The 22,372-nt window shown below is 48.6% G+C and overlaps 1 protein-coding gene across 43 annotated transcripts in view; it reads left to right on the forward strand.

Annotated features, from left to right (window-relative positions):
• TLN2 (talin 2) overlaps positions 1-22,372 on the forward strand; it is a 479,276-nt gene that overhangs the window by 389,925 nt on the left and 66,979 nt on the right. For 42 of the 43 annotated variants that reach the window (XM_070054308.2, XM_089310520.1, XM_070054305.2 and 39 more), the window contains 5 exons: positions 8,221-8,361; positions 8,813-8,994; positions 10,396-10,528; positions 12,850-12,951; positions 19,141-19,311. In XM_070054308.2, the coding sequence (XP_069910409.2) occupies positions 8,221-8,361; positions 8,813-8,994; positions 10,396-10,528; positions 12,850-12,951; positions 19,141-19,311 (729 nt within the window). Of the gene's footprint in view, positions 1-4,617; positions 4,740-8,220; positions 8,362-8,812; positions 8,995-10,395; positions 10,529-12,849; positions 12,952-19,140; positions 19,312-22,372 lie in introns of those variants that run through there. The other variant, XM_089310521.1, reaches the window with a different exon arrangement.

Genomic DNA, 22,372 nt, shown 5'->3' on the forward strand with positions numbered 1-22,372 from the left:
TGGGCCAGCGCAGCTGCTCACTAGGCTAATCCTCCACCTGCGGCGCCAGCACCCCAGGTTCTAGTCCCAGTTGGGGCACTGGATTCTGTCCCGGTTGCTCCTCTTCCAGTCCAGCCCCTGCTGTGGCCCAGCGAGGGCAGTGGAGAATGGCCTAGGTGCTTGGGCCCTGCACCCGCATGGGAGACCAGAAGGAAGCACCTGGCTCTTGGCTTTGGATCAGCGCGGCACGCTGGCTGTAACGTCCATTTGGGGGTGAACCAACAGAAGGAAGACCTTTCTCTCTGTCTCTCTCTCACACTGTCTAACTCTGCCTGTCAAAAAAAAAAAAAAAAAAAAAGAAAAAAGAATTACCCTAGGATGTTAACTTGGGGTAGTTTCAAGCGGCTGGTTGAGCCCTCTACCATTATACTAGATATATCTGGACCAAGAGAGTAACAGAGGGAGACAGAAATGAGAAATTACAATGCTTTTATTGAAAGTGATTTAAAAAAAAAAAAGATTTATTTATTTGAAAGTCAGAGTTACACAGAGAGAGATGGAGAGGCAGAGAGAGAGAGGTCTTCCATCCACTATTTCGCTCCCCAATTGGCCATAACAGCCAGAGTGGTGCTGATGCAAAGCCAGGAGCTTCCTCCGGGTCTTGCCACACAGGTGCAGGGGCCCAAGCACTTGGGCCATCTTCTACTGCTTTCCCAGGCCAGAGCAGAGAGCTGGGTTGAAAGTATAGCAGCCAGGACCTGAACCTGTGCCCATAAGGGATGCCAGCACTGCAGGTGGCAGCTTTACCTGCTACGCCACAGCACCAGCCCCTAAAAGTGATTGCTATCGAAGCTAATCCACTTCCAATACAGCTCCCTGATAACAGCCTGAAAAAAGCAGTAGAGGATTACCTAAGTGTTTGGCCCCTGCCACCCACATGGGAAACCCAGACAAAGCTCCTGACTTCAGCATGGCCTTGCCCTGGCCATTGCAACCATTTGGAGAATGAACCAGCAGATGGAAGATCTTTCTTTGTTTTTGTGTCTCCCTCTCTCTCTCTTTCTGTAACTCTGACTTTCAAATAAATCTTTTTTTAAAAAGTAATTTTAATCACTTCAGTGATATCTGCTTTATAGTGGACGGAACATCAACTTCAAAAAAAATATTTATTTGATAGCATAACAGAGAGAACGAGAGACACAGAGACACACACACAGAGAGAGAGACATAGTTTCTATCTGCTAGTTCACTCCCCAGATGGCCACAGAGGCCAGGCCTGGATCAGGCTGGAGCCAGGGGCTTCACCCAGGTCTCCTACATGGGTGGCAGGGGCCCAAGTACTTGGGCCATCCTCTTCTGCTTTTCCCAGGCACCGTAGCAAGGAGCTGGATTAGAAGTAGAGCAGCTGGGATAGGAACCGGCGCCAATATCCACTGAGGCACAACACTGACCCAGAACATCAGCTTCTAAAAACTGAGCATTCTGTGTCTCACAAAGTCATCTTGGGGTTGAAATCCATGGGCAGAGTTGGGGTCAGAGGCAGGGTTAACTTGCAAAGAGAGGATTGAAATGGCTGGGCTGTAGCATTTTTTTCAGTGAGTGGTGAAACCACCATCACAGTCTACCCTCAGCTGGGACCAGCAGGCAGCAGGCAGCTGTGAACAGACAGGCACAGCCAGGATAGCAGACCCCAGGCAGGTAGCCCAGCACCCACACTCCATGGGCCTCAAAGGAGCATTGTCATGGGAAGCAAGCTCTGAGTCCTGTGTGAAGCCGACCGCTGCTGGGGCAGGCGTCGGCGGGTGGCTGCACTGGTGTTAACGCTTTTTGAGAGCTTGTTTGGAGGTTCTAGCATGGGAGTAAGCTACTCGTATACCCTTGACCAAAGACCGGTCCTCCTGTAGCGGGGAAGGTCATCCTCTTCGACGAGTGTGCAGCTTCAGGAGGGACGGACATAGAGCGGTGAGGGAGGAAGGGGACACCTGCCTAGCCAGCCAGATCAGCCAGATCAACCCTGGCGATCAGTGGGGTGACGGATGTTGCAGCCAGATCGCCCTCACATCCATGGTGTTAGCGCTTTTTATTGAAGGCTTCCACTTGCAGAGAGGTTGGAGGATCTTCTGTGTCGCTGGGGTGAGTGGGAAAGTGATGGCGCTCTGCCTAGTTCTCATCTGAGTGCAGGATGTGGCACAGCTCGCGTTTGGTTCACTGCGCAAAACCTGTATGATCACGTGAAGTCACTCGCGAGATGAGCCTGGCAGGAGCCAAAGGAGGAAGGAAGCTAGCTGGCCAGAGTGCAGGGCAGTTACATCTATCAGCACTTCCCTAGCTCTTTAAACAAAGGATCTTTTTTAAAAAATGGAGAGAGACTGGCATTGTGGCACAGTAAGTTAAACCCTTTCGAATCTCGGCTGCTCCACTTCCGATCCTGTTCCTTTTTTTTTTCCCTTAAAGAGTATTTATTTATTTATTTATTTATACATTAATTCATTTATTTGAAAGGCAGAGTTACAGAGAGGCAGAGCCAGAGAGAGATCTTCCATCTGCTGGTTCACCCCCCAAATAGCTGCAATGACTGGAGCAGGGCCAATCTGAAGCCAGGAGCTTCTGGATCACCCACACAGATGCAGGGGCCCAAGCACTTGGGCTATCTTCTACTGCTTTCCTAGGCCATAGCAGAGAGCTAGATAGGAACTGGAGGCCACGGGTCTTGAACTGCCGCCCATATCGGGTACTGGCACCACAAGTGACTGCTTTACCCCCTATGCCACAGCACCAACCCCAATGCAGCTCTGTTCTAATGTGTCTTGGGAAAGCAGTGGAAGGTGGCCCAAGTGCTTGGGCCCCTGCCACCAACATGGGAGACCAGGATGAAGCTCCTAGCTTTGGCCTGATCCAGTCCCAGCCAGTGGGTGGAAGATTCTATCTCACTCTCTCTCTCTCTCTCTCTCTCTCTCTCTCCCTCCCCCTGCCTCTCTGTCTCTCTGTCTCTCTCACTGTAACTCTGCTTTTCAAATAGAATAAATCTTCAAAAAACATGAAGAAATAAGGAAAAAAATACCCTGCCTGACTGAAGGCAATAGTGAGTAGATTGAAAATAAAGAAATCATTGAAGCCAGTGACCAGATGCCCGTGACCCTGGGAGCAGCTGCCTTTGTACTTCTTGGTGTTAGCTGTGAACACATTGTGCTTCTTAAAGTGTTGATTCTGGGCTTTGTGTATATCACTCATTCAGTTGACACAGCCAGCCTGTGCTCGTCAGCCCCGCTTCGCAGGTGGGAAACTGAGGTGCAAAGAGGTTAAATCATTTTGCTAAGGTGTCGCAGCCAGTAAGTGGTGGCTAGGAGTTCAGACCCAAGCCCCCAGAGCTCCAGCTATCAGCCTGGCATGCTGTTCCATTCTGGGGGAGAGAATCCAATTCTTCTCTGCAGGCTGGGGAGAAAGACCCAGCCACATTTGCGAGGGTTCCTGTGTGTCAGTTTGGAGGAAGAGCCATGCGGGTATGGTTGAAAGCGGTGACGTCACTGGTGCTGCGTCATGCACTTAGCTCAGTTAACATCAGTGCTTTTCTCTTCATTAAAGATTTAGATATGGACTCAGGGAAGAAAAAGGTGGAGAAGCTGTTTATTCCAAAGGCATTCCCAGAGCTCTTTCTTTGCTACCGCCTGCTTGGTTTTAAATCCTGACCCATTTTTCTATAAAGCATCTCTATTCAGATCTCATTTTCTCTTCAGATTCTGCTCACAGTGTCAAACCCTCTGCAATTCTCTGCAGCAAATGAGCTCTTGTGATGGCCTCAAAGATAGGCCTGTGCAGAGACATCAGAGGAAGGATGGAGGGTGGCTGCGATGTGTAGAAGATAAAGGCCCGTCTCCCGGGAGCACCCTGGGATCAGGAGCGATGCAGGAGCGGCAGAAGCCAACACGCTGGCCCTAACTTGTCACTGCGTGCCTGGCTTTTCAGTTGGCCTTGTGTGGCAGGATTGACCAGGAGTTCTGAGCTTTGTTTTGAATTTGCTAATCAGCAAATGCTACAAAAGTCATTTCACCGCACATGCTGTGCTATGTACTGAATAGATTTCCTGTTTGGAAGGGATGGTAGAGTATCCTGTCAAACAGAAAAATGAATATTTAATTCCCTCAATACTTAGGACAGCTGCCCTCGCCACTGCATTTTACTCTCCGCTGCACACTTCTTAGCCTAGTGTTTTTCCTTTTTACGAAGACACCCATGTGCAAATCCCAGCAGCCACACCTGTGCAGGCAGAAAGGAGGGAGGCAGATGACCTGGAGGGAGGTGAGCAGCCTCCATAGACAAAGTGTGCATCCAATGATCTTAATCTCTACCGATGGCATCCTTTAAAGCCCCAAAGTACAGCTCAACAAGAGCTCACTCTTGGAGCTCCGCTGACTCCCAGAGATGGTTCTAAATTCCAGGTGGGTAAGGACACCGCCCCTAGCCATGGCTGACCTCACTCTGCTGACCACCACATGTGCATTAGCCAGCATTTCTGTCTTGGGTCAGCTCATTACCTAGCCTTGAATCAGATGCATGGAATGGAATGTTGTTTTAAATGTGCAGTCACTCAGGTTTGGGTGCCAAGCAGAAATTATGCAACACCAGCTTTTGTTTTTCTGAGAAGTTGAAGTTTGGCCTTGTCCCTCTCGGCGGAGTTTGAGCTCAGGGCTCTGCCATGGAGCACTTCCAGTGCGCACCGCAGACATCCGAGGCCGCTCTCAGTAATCCAGTTTGACTTGGCTGTGAGTAGGTTTTCTTGGTCATCTTTGGGTTGGCATTGCTAGAGTCAGTTTCTTTGCAAGAAAAATGAGGAAAAAATTGTTCTGAGGATGCTGACGACTTATTCTTGTTGCCTTCATCTGTGGTCAGTAGGAAAGGAGGGGGAAGCCAGGAGTCTTGGTAAGTGGTGGGGTGACCTTGACAATGCATGACACTTTCCAGGTGCTGATTTTATTGTCTGGAAAGTTGGGGATGGGGATTAAATTATCTGTAAGGTTGCTTCGAGGTCCTAAAGAATATTGATTATTGCACACTCAACTGTGAGATTTTGCTGACAGTACTCAGAGGAGCTGGCCCGGGGGTCTGGAGTACCCTTGCCCTGAGGTGGCTGGATTGTGTGGTTTAGTGGATTTCCCCTGTCATTATGGCTGGCCTGTTGGACGTTCTGTAACAAGGAATGACCACCAGGAAACTTTTGAGCCTGCTGAAAGTTTCACCCTTGGGCACATTGGAGAATTTTGTGTGTTTGGGTGGCTCAGCCTGGCTCCGTGGAGGGAGCATTCAGAAGTGAAATAGTATCTGTGCAAACCATCCTTTCTGATGCCAAAAGCATCTTTGGGAGGAAATAGGTCTTTTTGGTTGAAAATGGAGTACAGCACTGAGCATAACTTGACATTCTCATTGTTGTCCCAGCCATGGCACTGGGGTACAGGAAATGTCACCTTTTTTTTTTTTTAAGGAACTGTGCTCGAAAAAGTACACCTAGTCTCTTCAACCTACTGGTGCACTTTATGAAACTGCCTAATTAGAGAATGCGTGCTTGGGATGTACCCCAGGTTGTCACCTTTTCTGTTTAAGTTCATTGATGAACTGGTGGCTTGCTCCAGTGCCCTCGTCCCTGAAAAACTGAGAGGGTTGTGGGCAGTAGGAATGGGGAGAGGTCAGAGGCAGGGAGGAGGGGAAGTGGCAAGGGGAACTCCACATCTGCGGTGGAGCTGGAAGCTGTGTTGTCCCACTGAAGTGGTGTGGCTGGCAGAAGTCACCCAGCCAGTGGCAGAGTGCGGTGAGTGCCCTTCACTTGAGAACTCTCTTGTCTGCCTGCTTCACTCATTCGCCTGTGCTTAGACCACGTTTGTCAGGCTCCTGCCAGGTGGTGACCACTCTGCCTCCCTCTGGAATTCCCACGTGGCTCCGCAGCCTGGTGTGGGCCAGTCAAGGAGTGATGTCAGTAGTGCAGAGAGACTGGAGGCCTGAGTCTGGGTCTCTTGTGCACCACCAGTGCCAGCAGCATGAATCAACATTTGCTAAAAGAATCATTGGCAGTTAGAAATCAGGTTGTATAGGGGCAGGTGTTTGGGGGCAGAGTCCCAACTACTGCACACTTCTGCTCCAGCTTTCTGCTCAAGCACCTGGAAGGCAGCAATAATGGCCCAAGTCCTTGAGTTCCTGCCATCCAGATAGGAAACCTGGGTGGACTTCCCAGCTCCTTGCTTTGGCATGGCCTAGCCTAACCCTTGGGTATTGAGGGCTTTTGGGGTAGTAAACAGATAGATAGATAGATGAAAGACCTCCCTCTCCCTTTCTTTCTTTCTCTCTTTCTCTCTCCCTCCCTCCCCTCTCTACCTTTCAAATAAGTAAATAAATCTTTAAAAAAAATGAGGCTGTATCCAGGAGCCAGGAGCCAGGAGTGGCAGCATGTAAGGTTTCCATCAGGCCTGGAAGAATGTTGGGGTCAGAGAGGTGAGGGTAGGGTCAGTGCGTGTCTGGTGGGGGAAGGGCCTGTGCCATTGCAAGCACTACATTAGCAAAGATGACGAATTAGCCAGGCTCATGAGAATTCCACTGGAAATTTAGCATTGTGGATGTGTAATTATTACCCCACACTGCCAAGGCTTGATTGGAATGTAGTTATTATTGAGAAATAGCCTTCAAGCCGACCATGCTTGTCTCCTCTTGCAGAAATGCTCCCATCTCAGACCCAGTTTGCTGGGTCACTGCCTCTAGTTTTTCATTCTCTCATTGCCTAAATTGGCTTTTATATATTGCTCATGATGATTAAGTTAAAAGCTGAACTGGTCATCTAGCAAGGATGTTTGTGTTATGCAAATGTAGCTGTCTTGTCCCTGCAGGCTGTTGACTCTAACAGTCTTGGTCTTCAGGAGGCGGAGCCCCGGGTTGAGCAACCTTGGAAATAAGTGTTAACCCTTACTGAGGAAGCCTGCCATTGCAGAGCACAGCCCACAATCCTGGATTCTCATCCATCCCCGCTGTTTATCAGCCATACAGCTCATCACTTGATGCCAATGTTAGCTACTGCTAATTTTGTTTTAATTATGATGCACTAGATAAATAGAGGGGGCTGCTGCAGTGGGTTAAGCCGCCACCTGTATCCCCTGTATCCCATGTAAGAGCATCTGTTTGAGTCCTGGTTGCTCCACTTCTGATGCAGCTCTGTGCTAATGTGCCCAGGAAGGTAACAGGTGATGGCTTGAGTAATTGGACCACTGACACCCATGTAAGAGACCCAGGTAGAGTTCTTGGCTTCTGGCTTCTGCTGGCCCAGCCCTGACCACCATGGCCATTTGGGGAGTGAACCAGTAGATGGAAGATCTTTCTCTCTTTGTCTCTCCCGTCTGCCTTTCAAATAAATAAAATAAAAATAAATCATTTTTTAAAAAGAATACATAGAGGTAAAAAAAATCATATGTAGAGCTCAGTTAAGTTTTTCAGGCTGAACATACCTTGGAAACCATAGCTAATGAAAAAACAGAATGGTACTTATAATTAGCACTTCGAAGCCCACCTGCCCACCCCCAGCGCTCCCTGTCATCTTCCCTACTCCAGAGAATGGCCTGATTTTCAACACTGTAGAGGAGCACCACCTGTGTTTGTATTTTACACTGATGGAATGGTATAGCAGGCACTGTTTTGTGTCTGGCCTTTTAAATATATACCACGTGTGCAAGATTTACTCCTGTGATGAGGGCAGTAATTCTAGTCTACTCCATGCCACTGGGGTCTGTCGTGTTTGTTTGAAAATGGCAGTCAGACCAGCCAAACCTCTATGCATTCAGGGACGTCCAGATACAGTGTCACACAGTGGGAAGCATTTTCATTATTCAGGAGGGCATAGACCTGCTCTGAATAAAACTGGAGGAGAGGGAGCCCAGGAAGGAATGGTTCAGCAAAACCGGTTTGGAGGGAATGAGGAGCAGGGCACTGTTTGAATCTGCTGCTGTGTCCTGTGAGTCAGTGGGGGTGGGTACTGACCGGGAAGTCTGCAGTCCCCATGAGCTACACATCCACGTCTTAGGGCAGCCAGCAGGGCCCCTCTGCTTGATGGCAGCGATTTCTCCCGTTGCTTCTTCCCAATTGTTTATATAAATGTACCATTTTCCTGTACTGCCATTGAACTGCCTTCCTTCACCAGGAGGAGGCTTATGTGGTTCCGGGGTGATTTCTGCTTCTCGGTGCAGTGAGGTCTCCACGTCTTCTCCCCTGCAGGCCCTGGATGGGGACTTTTCTGAAGACAACCGCAATAAGTGTCGTGTTGCCACCGCACCGTTGATCGAGGCCGTGGAGAACCTGGCGGCGTTCGCCTCGAACCCTGAGTTTGTCAGTGTTCCTGCACAGATCAGCTCGGAGGTAGGGAGTCTCTGCGGCGATGGTAGCAGACGCCATCCCTGGCTGACTCTGTAGGGTGCAGAATGAGTATGGACAGTTTAAGCTGTCTCTCTCGTTATGTAGGCTACTGTCCCTCTTATTGATGTTGCAGGCACAGAGTTCTGAGTCTTAGCAACCACACATTTCTTGGGAGATAGTATCCTAGCTTTATATGTTGAATTCCGTGCACAGGTCTGGAGTTGAGTCTTTCTTGGAATGTGCCACACTTTTAAATGCTGCTGGAGGAGTGAATGTCCATCCAGCTCTCCACCGTCCAGGCTCTGTGTAAGCCCAACTCCACGGTTCACTGCTTTCTGTGTCTCCTTCCAAAGGGCAGAGGTGGTGACTTGGCAAAGAAGAAGACTTTCTAGTGCCCAACTCGTTCACTCGTGTCTGTGCACCTGCCTGTGACCCCTCTGTTGTTTGATCTTAGGGTTCCCAGGCACAGGAACCCATCCTGGTCTCAGCCAAGACCATGCTGGAGAGCTCTTCATACCTCATCCGCACCGCCCGCTCTCTGGCCATCAACCCAAAAGACCCACCCACCTGGTCTGTGCTCGCTGGACATTCCCACACCGTGTCCAACTCCATCAAGAGTCTCATCACGTCTATCAGGTCAGTTTCCCCTCTGGAGATGGCTCCCAGCTTGCAGAGAAATGGGATAAGCACTTTTCATTCAATAGTAACACTGTTGACCATTATCTTCATCACGTCTCTCTCTATCTCTTTGAGACCAGTGGTCACAACAGTAACAGAAAATTTAAGCACTTAACCACAGCCCTGCACTTTACCTGTAACAGCCTATTTAATCTTCACAACAACCTTGTTTTCTGCTATTGTTTCCATTTTACTGTCAAAAAAACATCCAAAAGGATTTAGATGGCATTCCCCAAGACATGCTCAGGCTCTCTCTAGACAAAGCCATCAGTTTTACCGCATTGAGTATCCTTAGGAACTAAGGCAGAGAGCGTGAGTGACCATTTACTTAGCAAGATTCGGGGTTTCCTTTAGTTTAATAATAAGACAAAAAGAATGATCTTGGGGCTGGCATTGTGGCATGGTGGGTTAAGCCACTGTCTGCAACACCAGCATCCCATATGAGCACTGGTTCAAGTACTGGCTGCTCAACCTCCAACCCAGCTCCCTGCTAATATGCCTGGAAAGGAAACAGAGGATAGTCCCAAGTCCTTGGGCCCCTGCCCCCATGTGGGAGACCTGGATGAAACCGCTGACTTTGGCCTGGCTCAGCCATAGCCTGTGTGGCCATTTGGGGAGTGAAGCAGGAGATGGAAGGCCTCTATGTCTGTCTGTCGTCTCTGTAACTTTGGCAGTCCCTTTCTCTGCCTTTGAAATAAATAAATCTTTATAAGAAAGAATATTCTAGTGTTTACAGTAACTCTAGGTGTCTCTGACCTTCTTGGTGACAGTAGAAGCCTAAAAAAGCATCCTTGAGTAGATGGAACTTTTCTGAAGTTGACCAAAGTTAGTATCTCACAGTGTGCCATGTACCTCTTCCCTTAGTTATGTTTCGTTTCATGGTCATTTTTGAAACTCAAAACTGCTATTATCTTTTTTCTTAATGCCTTGCAAAGACAAATATAAATATTTTTAACTCCTGTCATAACTCAGGACTTTGTGATTACTGTGTAACATGGAGAACATAGTAAGTTTGTGCTGCAAATAACTTTGACCTTTTTCTAAATATAAGGGTCTGGGCTTAAGTCAGTGGATGTAGAACCCAAGTCCAGATTGCTTTTTGCAGTTGCCTGGCGTAGCATGAGGTGAGGGCAGCACCATGTCTTTTGCACAGGAAGTAAATGGAGTTATTTCAACTGTGGAGAAATGTGTGGACTACACAGCCAGGCATGGCCCAGCAAGGATCAGGGATTCACTCTTTAAATAAGGTGACTGAGTGGTGTGCGAAATGGACAGGGGCTCCTGGCCCACCATTGCTGCGGCAGGTTGTGGGACTTGAGCCCCGTGGAGCCTGTGTTTGACTTCCACTGTCCCTTCCAGGGACAAGGCCCCTGGTCAGAGAGAGTGCGACTATTCCATCGATGGCATCAACCGGTGCATCCGGGACATCGAGCAAGCCTCACTGGCAGCTGTCAGCCAGAGCCTGGCCACGAGGGACGACATCTCTGTGGAGGTAAACTGGGGCTCTGGGATGGCTCAGAAGCACTGAGTGCTGAAGAGTCTCAGTGTCAGGCTTAGGGAGGCTGAATGTGTGGGGCCAAAATGTTTCTGATCATGGAGTTTGCTTATTGGACAACCTTCCTTTGGGGACCGACCTGGAAAAGTCTTAGAAGGATAGCGCAGATGGAGCAGGCTGGATTAGGGAGGGAATACACCTGGTATGAGGGTGTAGCTGAAATATGGGGGAGATTCCCCATATGTGGGTCATTTAGAGTGTGTGGGTAAGGCACAGTTGCCATATGCAGTTTAACACCTCAGTAAGCCAGCCAGCACATGTAAATTTCAAATGTTTCTCTGCTGTCATCGGTGCACTATTCATCAGTGGGTAAGCTTGGCACTAAACTGATAATGCATTTGGTCCAATCAGAAGTAAAGAATTCTAACTTAATCTTTTGCATTCAGTTACTAATTTAGAGCCCTTTGTCCTTTCTATTCCAGAGTTTGGAATAGAATTTTTCTGCTTCTGTCTTGGGTTTTTTTTTTTCTATTACCTATGCAGAGCCTCTTGGTTCACCCTCCTTCCTCTATTGAAGCACGGAGCCTGGTGCCCGATGGTGGTTAATGAGTGTATGTGGGCTAGTTGCTGATGTTTGCCATACTGCCCATGAATCCATTACCCAGGAGCTTTGGACACTGTCTCCAGGAACTTCAACAAAGAGCAGGACTATTTCTTTGCCAAGTTTTAGGGTTCCCTTCAGTCTGACAGACAAAAAGAAGATTTTAAGTCCCAAGTCACTCTAGACATCTGTAGCCTTCTTGTTGATAGTAAGAGCCGGAAAAAACATCCCCTGGGTAGACAGGACAATTCTGAAATTGAACAGGGTTAGCATCTCATAGTGTGGAGTGTATCTCTTTCTTTAGTTAGGTTTAGCAGTTTTGTGGTTATTGTTGAAGCTCAAAACCACTGTTAAGTTTTTTCTTAAATGTGCTGCAGTTGCACAGGACAGATTTGGTAATGCTCACTTTTATTCACAGCACTGTTACACTCTAGCTTCCCTGCCACTACCCTAAGTCCAAGCAGAGAGGAGCAAGTGGGTCTTCTTTCTTGAATTTCTCACTGGGAAGTGAATCCTCCCCTTTAATTGTGCTGATTTTGCCATACTTAATTTAGCAAAGCATCCATAATAAAACAACCCTGCTAGAATAGTCTTGTGTGCTTGACTGTAATCACACTATGAATGAATGTGAAAATAACAAGTCATGAACTAAATGATATTGTCAGACTGTTTGGAAATTTCTGTCTACCCCCATCTCTCTCTCTCTCTCTCACTCTTTCTGCTTTTCTTTTCCTAGTCTTTATTTTTAAGTTTGCATATTCATACATTCCTGTCATTGAGTAACCTCTGCCCAGAGATCTGCAGCCCACATGCAGTGTTGTTTTCTGGGGAAGGAGCCAGGGTTAGATTCTCAGTTCTGATGAGTAGGACATTGTTGCTTTGTCAGGAGTCTCCTACTTCCACCCTGGTGTGTGCAGACCTCCAGTGTCCTGTGCTGGGGTGTGCCAGTCCCGAGTCTGTCGAGCAAAGCTCCTAAGAAGATTCCTACAGAGGGATGGGATCTGTCCCACTACTGGTTCATAGTCTTGATCCCCTCATCCTCCCAGCAGAGTCTAGCTCTCTTGCCTTTTGTCTTACATAGTGAGTTCATGTCTTTGGGGTGGAGAAGTTGACATCTCGCAGATCTGAGAAGCAGTGCCTTAAGGGTGTTGTTTTCAGTATTGGTATGCATACCACCAGGTGCAACGCACAGGTGTCTGAGCTGAGCTCAGTAGGCGTCTCCCCTGGGGAAGCAGTCCTGCCTTCAGAGACTGATCTCATTTTTAAGTCACCCTCCTTTCCCCTCACCTTAAGTTCTGAGAACACAGCAGCCTGGATGTTCCTCAGACCCCAGTTATGTGCCTGCATTTGGACCGAGTTGTCTTTCCTTCTTGGAAAGCCATGGCTGCTCCACGTTTCCAGTAACTGTGCTGAATAGCTCCAGGGAAAGATGCCAGGAGCCTCAGTTGGCAGGGTGGGCAGCAGCCAGGAGCCAGCAGGAAAAGCATTTCTGGGGCTCGCCTCGTGTCTCCTGGGAGGAGTGATAGAGGAGTCCAGCTCGGGGAGGGGAGTTTGGGCATCACCGAGAAAGGCACGGAGTAGCCACTCAGTGGTGTGCATCCAGCCACTGGTGGCTGGTCCGCGTGGCCTCCCTCATCTTGCCCACGGGCCTTTTGAAATCAGGGCGGCTTTGTGGGGAGCTGGTGTCAGATGAACTTGACCATTCTCTCCTTCTCAGGCCTTGCAGGAACAGCTGACGTCGGTGGTCCAGGAAATCGGGCACCTCATCGATCCCATTGCCACAGCGGCTCGGGGAGAGGCAGCCCAGCTGGGACATAAGGTAATGGGCACCTAGGGGTTGCTGCTGAGAGCCTCTGTGTGTGTGTGTGTGTGCACGCGCGTGTGTGCGTGAGACAGAGGTATCTCCCTATTTTGTTGTTGTTAGTCCTGAAAGATGGCTATGCCCAGGTCAGGGCTGGCTCAAGCTGCAGAAGATGGCACTCAGCTCCCTCTGGCCATTTCTCCAAAGATGATCACTTAAGGTTCTGACTTCCCCTAGGCTCGAGATGAAGCAGTAGTAAAATTTCTCGGGCTGTGGGTCCGACCCTTTGGGTAACAGGAACTTTAGAGTCATCAGCTGCTCTTGACCTTGGCTGAAAGAAGTTGGTACCTGAAACTGACAGTCCCTGCCTGGAGTCTTCCACCTTTCTTTGCTGGCTGGCTGACCGGCCAGCCCCCTTCCTTTGTGTCAAAGGGTACATTGTCCTGTGGTTTCTTACACAGTGTATTTAGGAGCAGGTGAACTTGCAGACTTGGCTGCTCCACCCACCATAGTCACTCCAAAGGAGTCGTTTCTCTGAGGTCCATCCCACATTGTTGGAGGTGCCAGCTGTTTTTTTTTTTTTTTTAAAGGTTTATTTATTTGAGAGACTGAGTTACAGAGAGGATAGACAGAGAGGTCTTCCATCCGCTGGTTCACTCACTCCCCAGATGGCAGCAACAGCAGAAGCTGGGTCAATCAGAAGCCAGGAGCTTCTTCTAGGTCTCCCATGTCAGTGCAGGGGCCCGAGCACTTGGGCCGTATTCCACTGCTTTCCCAGGCCATAGCAGAGAGCCAGATTGGAAGAGGAGCAGCCAGGACTCAAACTGGCACCGCGGGCAGAGGCTTAGCCTACTACACCACAGCACGAGCCCCCACCAGATGATTTCTTGACTCTTGGGGTTCACTTTGAAAATCCTTCCAGGAGAGCTGGATTCTCATACAGCCTGTGCCTCCAGAGGGAGAGGCCACCAAGTGCATTTTAAAAGCCACCAGGGTTTCCCGGTAGTTACCAGTGCAGCTGCCAGCATCGGTGTGCATATCGAGAAAGACGGTAGCCAGAGTCCTCTCCGCAGGTATTGATTTTACAAAATCAATGTTCTTGCTTCTTCAGATTACAGAATAGCTCCAGCACTGCTGAGCTTCCTGCTGGTTCTGAGGAGGGGTTTTGAAGACTGAACGTGGCCAGTGTGTATCTGCCTTTTCATATGTGCAAAATTTTATTTTTCAACTGAGTTCCTTTATAATTAGAAAACAGGAGCAAACATTGGATGCAGCAATGAAGCTGCCCCTTGGGATGCCCACACACCGTATCAGATTGCCTAGATTCCAGTCCCGGCTTTGCTGCTGCCTCCGGCTTCCTGCTAATGTGTGCCCTGGGAGGCAGTAGGCAATAACTGAAATACTGGAGTTCTTGCCACCCATGTGGGAGACTCACATTAAGTTTCCAGCTTGTGGCTTTAGCTTGGCCCTGCCCCAGTGATTGTGGGCACTTGTGGAGTGAACCAGCAGGTGAGAAATCTATGTGTGTGTGTGTGTGTGTGTGTGTGTGTGTAGGGGTGGGTGGGTATGTGTCTTTCAAACAAACAAAATATATTTTAAAAAATTTTAAAGACAAGGTTTTGTCTGCCTGCATATAAAGAGGTTTGAGAAGTGGGAGAGGCACAGGCCTGGAGGATGGGGCCTTTTTGCCCATCGTGGAGAAACTGAGTTTGGCAGAGAAGCCAGACCACATTTGAGCAGTTGCTTTTGATTCCAAGTCTCGTAGGAACGTGTCCTGGCCATCTCTGGGGTCAGTGCTCCTGTCTCTGCGGGCACTTGCTTAGCACAAAGCATGACTCTGACGTTCATGGGTAACATCAAGAGAAAACCAGGATCTTTATGTCCCTTGACTTAGAAATTGACTCTGGGCCCTCTGGCTAAATCAGCCTCCCACCTTCCAAAAGAAAAGTCAGAGAAACTGAGCGATGAGCCTGCTGTACCCAGGGCCAGGACTGAGTATGAATCGCCACACTGCTTCCCCTGCCTCCTTGCAGCACAGGCCCCAGCCCAGCCTCACCTGGAGATGATGGGAAATGCATGTGCCCAGGCCCCACCTGCACACCTCTGTGGCTGCTGTAACAAAGTATTACAAAGTGGGCGTCTGAAAAGAACAGATGCGTTCCCTCACAGCTCTGATGCCTGAAGTCCACAGTCAGGGTGCTGGGCGCGCCAGGCTCCCCCTGGAGGCGACAGAGCAGACTCCAGGCATCGGTTCTCTGCCTTTTCCCGCTGTCTCCCTGAACACCTTGTCTCCTGGATATCCCCTCTTCTGTTTCTCATGTGGATGCTTTTGACTGGCTTTAAGACTTACCCTTTAATTCGAATGACCTTATCTCAAGATTCTCACTCAAATGTACCTGCAAAGACCTCTTTTCCTCATAAGGTCATGTGTACAGGTTCCAGGGATTTGGACGTGGATTTTCTGGGGGCCACCATTCATGGTGCCTCCCTAGACCCAATGCATCGGCATTGGGCAGCAAACACTCACAATGCTCTATTGTTTAACTCTGTGCTAACTCTTAGAAGGGGGGCTGGCCCTGTGGTATAGTAGGTAAAGCCTCTGCCTGCAGTGCCAGCATCCCATATGGGCACCAATTCTAGTCCCAGCTGCTCCACGTCCCACCCTGCTCTCTGCTGGTGGCTTGGGAAGGCGTCAGAGGATGGCCCAAGTGCTTGGGCCCCTGTACCCATGTGGAAGACCCAGAAGAAGCTCCTGGCTTTAGATCATCCCAGTTCCTGCCATTGCTGCCATTTGGGGAGTGAACTAATCTCTCTCTCTCTGTCTGTCTCTCCCTCTCTCTGTCTGTAACTCTACCTCTCAAATAAATAAATAAACCTTTAAAAATAAGTAAATAAATTTCACACAGAAGCCTATAGTAGCCCTGCTCCAGCGTTTTAAAATTCATCTGTAAGATAACCATAATGGGGGCCCGTGTTGTTGTATAGCAGGTTAAGCTACCACTTGCAATGCTGGCATCTCTTACAGGCTCTGGTTCAAGTCCTGGCTGCTCTACTTCTGATCCAGATCCCTGCTAATGCACCTGAGAAAAGCAGTGGAACATGGCCCAAGTTTTGGGCCCCTTCACCCACATAGGAGACCCAGATGAAGTTCCAGGCTCCTGGCTGCAGCCTGGTTGTTGCAGCCCTTTGGGGAATGAACCAGCAGATAAAAGATATCTCTCTCTCTCTCTCTCTCTCTCTCTCTCCCTCCCTCCCTCCCCCTCCCTCTCTCTCTCTCCCTCCCTCCCTTCTTTCCTCTCTCCCTTCCTCCCTTCTTCTCTCCCTCTCTCTTCTCTCCCTATAACTCTGCCTTATAAATAGATAGATAGATAGATAGATAGATAGATAGATAGATAAATCTTAAAAAAAAAAAAGGTAACCATAATGGAGGTAACCAGATAAAGCTGTGCAAAGTGCTCATGCTAGTCTTTCTCACTGTCAGCTCTAAGGAGCTTGGACTCCTCCTCACACACTTGCCTTCCTCACCACACTCCTCCTCACGTACCTTGCCTTCCTCACCGCAATCACCCTCATGATCCCCCTGGCCTGGCTTTGTTTCTGCCCATTGACTGCTCTGTGGCGTGGACCTGCTGTCTGCCTCTGCTCAGCACTCATTTTCCTCCCATATGTTAGAAAGAAGCAGTGAGCAAATTGCTGGCTCAAGGTCTGAACTTAAATCCACTTGATGGGAAGAATGTGGCAGTTTGTCACTGCCACCAGAATGAGGTGCTGAACAAGAAATTGCAGCTTGTGACATTGTGCTTTATCAGAGTGGGAGTAGATTATGACTTATGAAGTGAACACAGAAAGTGTTGGAGTAGGATGTTGATATTCTGGGCGTAGGCATTTGGCAGGGTGGTGGAGCCACTAGTCCAGACACCTACATCCTCTACGGGTTGGAGTCGCCTGCCTAGGTCCAAGCCCTGGCTCCAGCTCCTAGGAGGCAGCAGGTGACAGCTCAAGTACCTGGGTCCCAGCCACCCACATGGGATACCTGGATCAAGCTTCCAGCTCTGTCTGTGGCCCAGCGCAGTCTTCACTGTTGAAGGTGTTTGAAGTATGAGCCAGAAAATGGGAGCGCTGTCTCTTTCTGCCCTGTCTCTAAATCTGTCTTTTTATTTCTGAAATTAAAGTTTTAAAGCTTTTTTTTTTTATAAATAGAGTATTCTGGATGCTATGTATAAAGGGTTCTACCAAATTATTCTGGAACTTTATTTTAAATTCTTCACAGAGTTATAAACAAACACCAAACAGTAAACTTCTAAAGCACAGTATTGATACAGCAGGAGAGCTAGCCCACAGATGCTCCTCGGCTTATAACAGGATTACATTCTGATAAACTTTCATAGCTGGAAAATATCATGAGTTGAAAACACATCTAGGCCAGCGCCACGGCTCGATAGGCTAATCCTCCACCTTGCAGCGCCGGCACACCGGGTTCTAGTCCCGGTCGGGGCACCGGATTCTGTCCCGGTTGCCCCTCTTCCAGGCCAGCTCTTTGCTGTGGCCCGGGAAGGCAGTGGAGGATGGCCCAAGTCCTTGGGCCCTGCACCTGCATGGGAGACCAGGAGAAGTACCTGGCTCCTGGCTTTGGATCAGCGCAGCGCGCTGGCCGCAGCAGCCATTGGAGGGTGAACCAACGGTAAAGGAAGACCTTTCTCTCTCTGTCTCTCTCTCTCTCACTGTCTACTCTGCCTGTCAAAAAATTAAAAAAAAAAAAAAAAAAACACATCTAATATACCTGACCTGTGCAATATCATAGCTTATTCTATGTGGTCAAAGCACTTGCGTTAACCTACAGTTGGCAGTTGGGCACAGTCATCTTCAAAAAGCTTATTTTATTATAAAGTCTTTTTTTAGATTTACTTATTTATTTGAAAGGCAGAGTTACAGAGAGGCAGAGGCAGGAGCGGGAGTCTTCCATTTACTGGTTCACTCCTCAGATGGCTGCAGCAGCCGAAGCTGCACCAATCCAAAGCCAGGAGCCAGGAGCTTCTTCCAGATCTCCCACGTGGATGCAGGGACCCAAGGACTTGGGCCATCCTCCACTGCTTTCCCAGGCCATAGCAGAGAACTGGATCGGAAGTGGAGCAGCCAGGACTCAAACCAGCACCCATATGGGATGCCGGCGCTGCAGACAGGGGATTTAACCTGCTGTGTCACAGTACCAGCCTCTATAATAAAGTCTTAAAGAACTCATTACATCTATTGAATATTATGCTGCAAGTGAAAACCGGAGCGGTTACATAGCTACACCTTCCACCCTGGGAAAATTGAAAACGCCTGAATTGAGGCGTCTCAGCCAGGGGCATCTGTAATAATGGGAATCGCAGAGATGGTAGGGGCACAGTCGTTGAAAGCCAGTCCTGCAGTCACATGCCTGCTTCCTGTCTCCTTTCCGAGCAGCTCAACCTAAGCCTCAGTTTCTCCATTTGTATCTACCTCTGAAAGTTGTGGGAATTGAATGAGAAAATGTGTGGTAAGCACTCAGCAGAGAGCCTGCCATGTGGGATGCACTTGGTGAGTGTGTGTGACATGGCCTGTGGCACGTAGCTGGTGACCTTTGGTGCCCGTACCTGTTGTACAGATGGCATTGTCCTCCTGCAAATAGGCCTATCCTGGTGCAGTGGTTGGCTGCCCTGAAAAGCTTTTCCGTCCCCCAGGTTGAATTGATCATAAACAAAGCATATAGGCTCATGGGAAATTGTTTTGCCTTTTTTTTTTTTTTTTTTTATTCCTCTAGTCCAAGTCTTGGCCACTGTGCTTGGAGCACAAGGCGATTGAATTGGTTTCCTTCGAAGCTTGTGAAGGTTCCTTCCATCTCAGGCTTGTTTCTCAACCCCTTGCTGTCCTGTTCCTCCTCTTCTCCCCCTTCTGTCATTGGTTCTTTAAAATTCTTTTTGTTTCTAAAAGTTCTCATCTCTAACTCTGGGTCCCAGAGTGGAAGCCTTAACACCTCTACCATATGCAAAAAAGGAGATGAAAAACTTCCCAAAGGAAGCAAAAACTAAGCAGGAGTCTGTTAATTAGCAAGTGCTTTCCAAAGTCAACCAGCGGATCTGCCTCTCCCTGTGAGGCACCTTGTCCTTGTCCCCAACCCTCTCCCCACCAGGGATGCCTCTTAAGGAGACACTCACGAGATGCACCTGTGGCTTTTCTTCCTGAAAGGTGACGCAGCTGGCGAGCTACTTCGAGCCCTTGATCTTGGCCGCAGTTGGTGTCGCCTCCAAGATTCTTGACCATCAGCAGCAGATGACGGTGCTGGACCAGACCAAGACGCTCGCAGAGTCTGCCCTGCAGATGTTGTACGCGGCCAAAGAAGGAGGCGGGAACCCCAAGGTATGGTTCCGGATGTCAGGGGCTTGGGTAGCACCATTCTGCTTTCCTCCTGCACTGCGATCCTGCAGGGGGAACTGCCTCCCGCTCTCACTTGGTGGGATTTGATTTCCCACTCTAAGGTGAGAAGAAGTACCCTTCTGTTGACCTTTCCAGAAAATTGCAGGGTGAGAACCAGGAAAGATGCTTAACGAGAGCTTACTTATAAAGTATGTTTCTCCTTGACATAGTGTGAAGACGTGTGTCCTTGGGGAAGAAATGTGTAAGGTGTGATTATTAAAGGAATAAAATCCGTAGTTCTTACTGGGTATCTGTTCATTGTTGACACCTAGCATACACAAAGGAGAGCTCTGTTGTTTTCCAGTGAAGGTCATTTCTTTTACTGCTACTTCCGGGACAGTAATTAAATATGAAAGTCTCCCTTTCCAATTGCAAAAGGAACATTTCTTTTTTTATTTATTTTTTTAACTTTCATTTAATAAATATAAATTTCCAAAGTACAGTTTATGGATTACAATGGCTTTTCCCCCCATAACTTCCCTCCCACCCGCAACCCTGCCATCTCCCACTCCCTCTCCCATTCCATTCACATCAAGATTCATTTTCAATTATCTTTATATACAGAAGATCAATTTAGTATATATTAAGTAAAGATTTCAACAGTTTGCACCCACACTGATACACAAAGTGTAAAATACTGTTTGAGTACTAGTTATAGCATTAATTCACATTGTTCAGCACATTAAGGACAGAGATCCTATATGAGGAGTAAGTGCACAGTGACTCCTGTTGTTGACTTAACAAATTGACACTCTTGTTTATGGCGTCAGTAATCACCCTAGGCTCTTGTCATGAGTTGCCAAGGCTATGGAAGCCTTTTGAGTTCGTTGACTCTGATCATATTTAGACAAGGTCATAGTCAAAGTGGAAGTTCTTCTCCCTTCAGAGAAAGGTACCTCCTTCTTTGATGGCCTGTTCTTTCCACTGGGATCTGACTCACAGAGATCTATCATTTAGGTGTTTGTTTGTTTTTGCCAGAGTGTCTTGGCTTTCCATGCCTAAAATACTCTTATGGGCTCTTCAGCCAGATCTGCATGCCGTAAGGGCTGATTCTGAGGCCGGAGGCAAAAGGAACATTTCTTCAGCCTGTTCTGTCACCCAGCTCTTTAAGTGTCCAGAGCTGATGACAGCATGTCACATGTGACTTTATGCCACATTCTGCTTTAAACTCGGGGACTTGGGAGGAGGGGACAGCCTATTGCAGAGGCATGGATAGTGCTGTAAAAAGATTATAACGGCAGACACTGATGTATCTGGAACACGCGGACTGTGGGGATGACCAGATGAGAGGACACACTGGGCTGTGTTTTGACAGGTGGCAGCTTCTGTGCGAAGGCATTTGGCCTCTACTGTACGCTCTAGGGAGCCCTTGGCTGTCTTTAAGCAGAAGAATGACACAATCTTTCCATAGTTTAGAAGCACCAAACTGCCAGCAATGTAAGCGATGTCTTGGACTTAGATTTGTTATGTTCAAGTTTTCAATCACAAGTCTGGAAGTTACTAGGGCCCTAATTCCGGGGATAATAAAAGTTTTAAGAGCCAGCCACTGGCCCACAAGTTGTTCAGAGACGTGGGGAAAAATCAGTAGTTGCTGAAGTGCTGGGGTAGAACAAGAACAGAGCGTGCTGTCATGACTGTGGGAGCCCAGCGAACGGTAGATGCCCTGGGTGAACCAGCGCCCTTGAAGCTCCCCAGAGCAGAACCAGAGCTCGCCCTTCTCTCACAGTCTAGGCTGTCTCTTCTAGACTGGGGACCACCTGTTTCCTCCCTCTCAGAGAGGGGCTCAGCACCAGTGTGAGAGTTGGAAGTGGGAGTTGTCTTGATTGTAGGATGTTAGCATATCTGCATGGAGGTTCAGAGCTCCCAGGGCACCTCATCTCTGGGAGCAGACATTGTCTGCCCCAAAAGCTTTGTGAGGACATCTGGAGTGGTTTGCAGCCCATGTGAAACGGTGTGTAGTGAATGACAAGAAACCCGGGCTGATGCAGGGGAGATGTGATACGTGATCACTCCTGTTGCCTCTCTGGGATCGTTCAACCTGAGGCCTCACTGCAGACACTGGCGGGCTTGTCCCCAGAGATGCCTGCGATGCTTCAGGTTTGCTTCTATGCATCCTTTCCTGAGAGTCCCGAAGCACGGACTTACTCACCTTGGCTGCTACTCTGTGGGCATCTGTTCGCTAGGCTTTATGTGCTGGGTGTTAGGTGTTGTATATCCCTGTTGGTGGAGGTCATGAGATTAAAATTTTAGGTAGTTTATCCGTAGCTTTTATTTGGAGAAACATAGCACCAGCTTTTGGGGTCAGACATAATTAGTTCCAGATTCCAGCTCTGCCTCTTGCTGGATTGCTTCATCTTTCTGTTTTCTTACCTGGACACTGGGGTTAATTAGGAGGGACTCCCTAGCATAACTGAAGAGAGGAAATGAGGTAATACAGCTGATGTCATGGATGGTTTTCTTTAAAAAAAAAAAAAAAAAGAAGAAGAAGAAGAAGAAGAAAGAGAGGAGCAGCAGCCCCAGGGCCTGAGGCTCATGGTAAAGGCGCTTGGTGTGTGATCTCTGCCTCACACCTTGAACTCTGTCCTGCACTTGGCCTGATGCACCTGCTTACCTTCAGCATCCTTGCTGGATTCCAACACCTTCTGTCTGTGCCACTGGAGCAAAACCCCCAGCCCTGTCTCTCCACTGTTGGGCATTTCTAAATGTGGATGGGCTTTCCCCTTCACTAAAACTGAAACCTCTGCCCCCATCCCCCTGTCCCCCACCCCACCACTGCCCATAGCCTTTTCCATCTTCCTGTGACATCTGTGCCTGCCACCTGGGCTGTGTGGCTGTAGCCCTGTAATAAAGAAACACGGCCTCCTGGGTGGCAGACTTGAGATGTGTCCAGAATGAACGGAATCTGATTGTTCTCGTGTGTTGTGCCATTTGCACCGGGAACAAGGAACCCCTCCAGAATCAAAAAGAACCTGGTGGTTGAGCCTGCCGTCTCCACTTGGTAGAC

Source organism: Oryctolagus cuniculus, chromosome 12, assembly GCF_051225735.1.
Source record: "Oryctolagus cuniculus isolate XC-2025 breed Fujian yellow rabbit chromosome 12, ASM5122573v1, whole genome shotgun sequence".
NCBI classification, from domain to species: Eukaryota; Metazoa; Chordata; class Mammalia; order Lagomorpha; family Leporidae; genus Oryctolagus; species Oryctolagus cuniculus.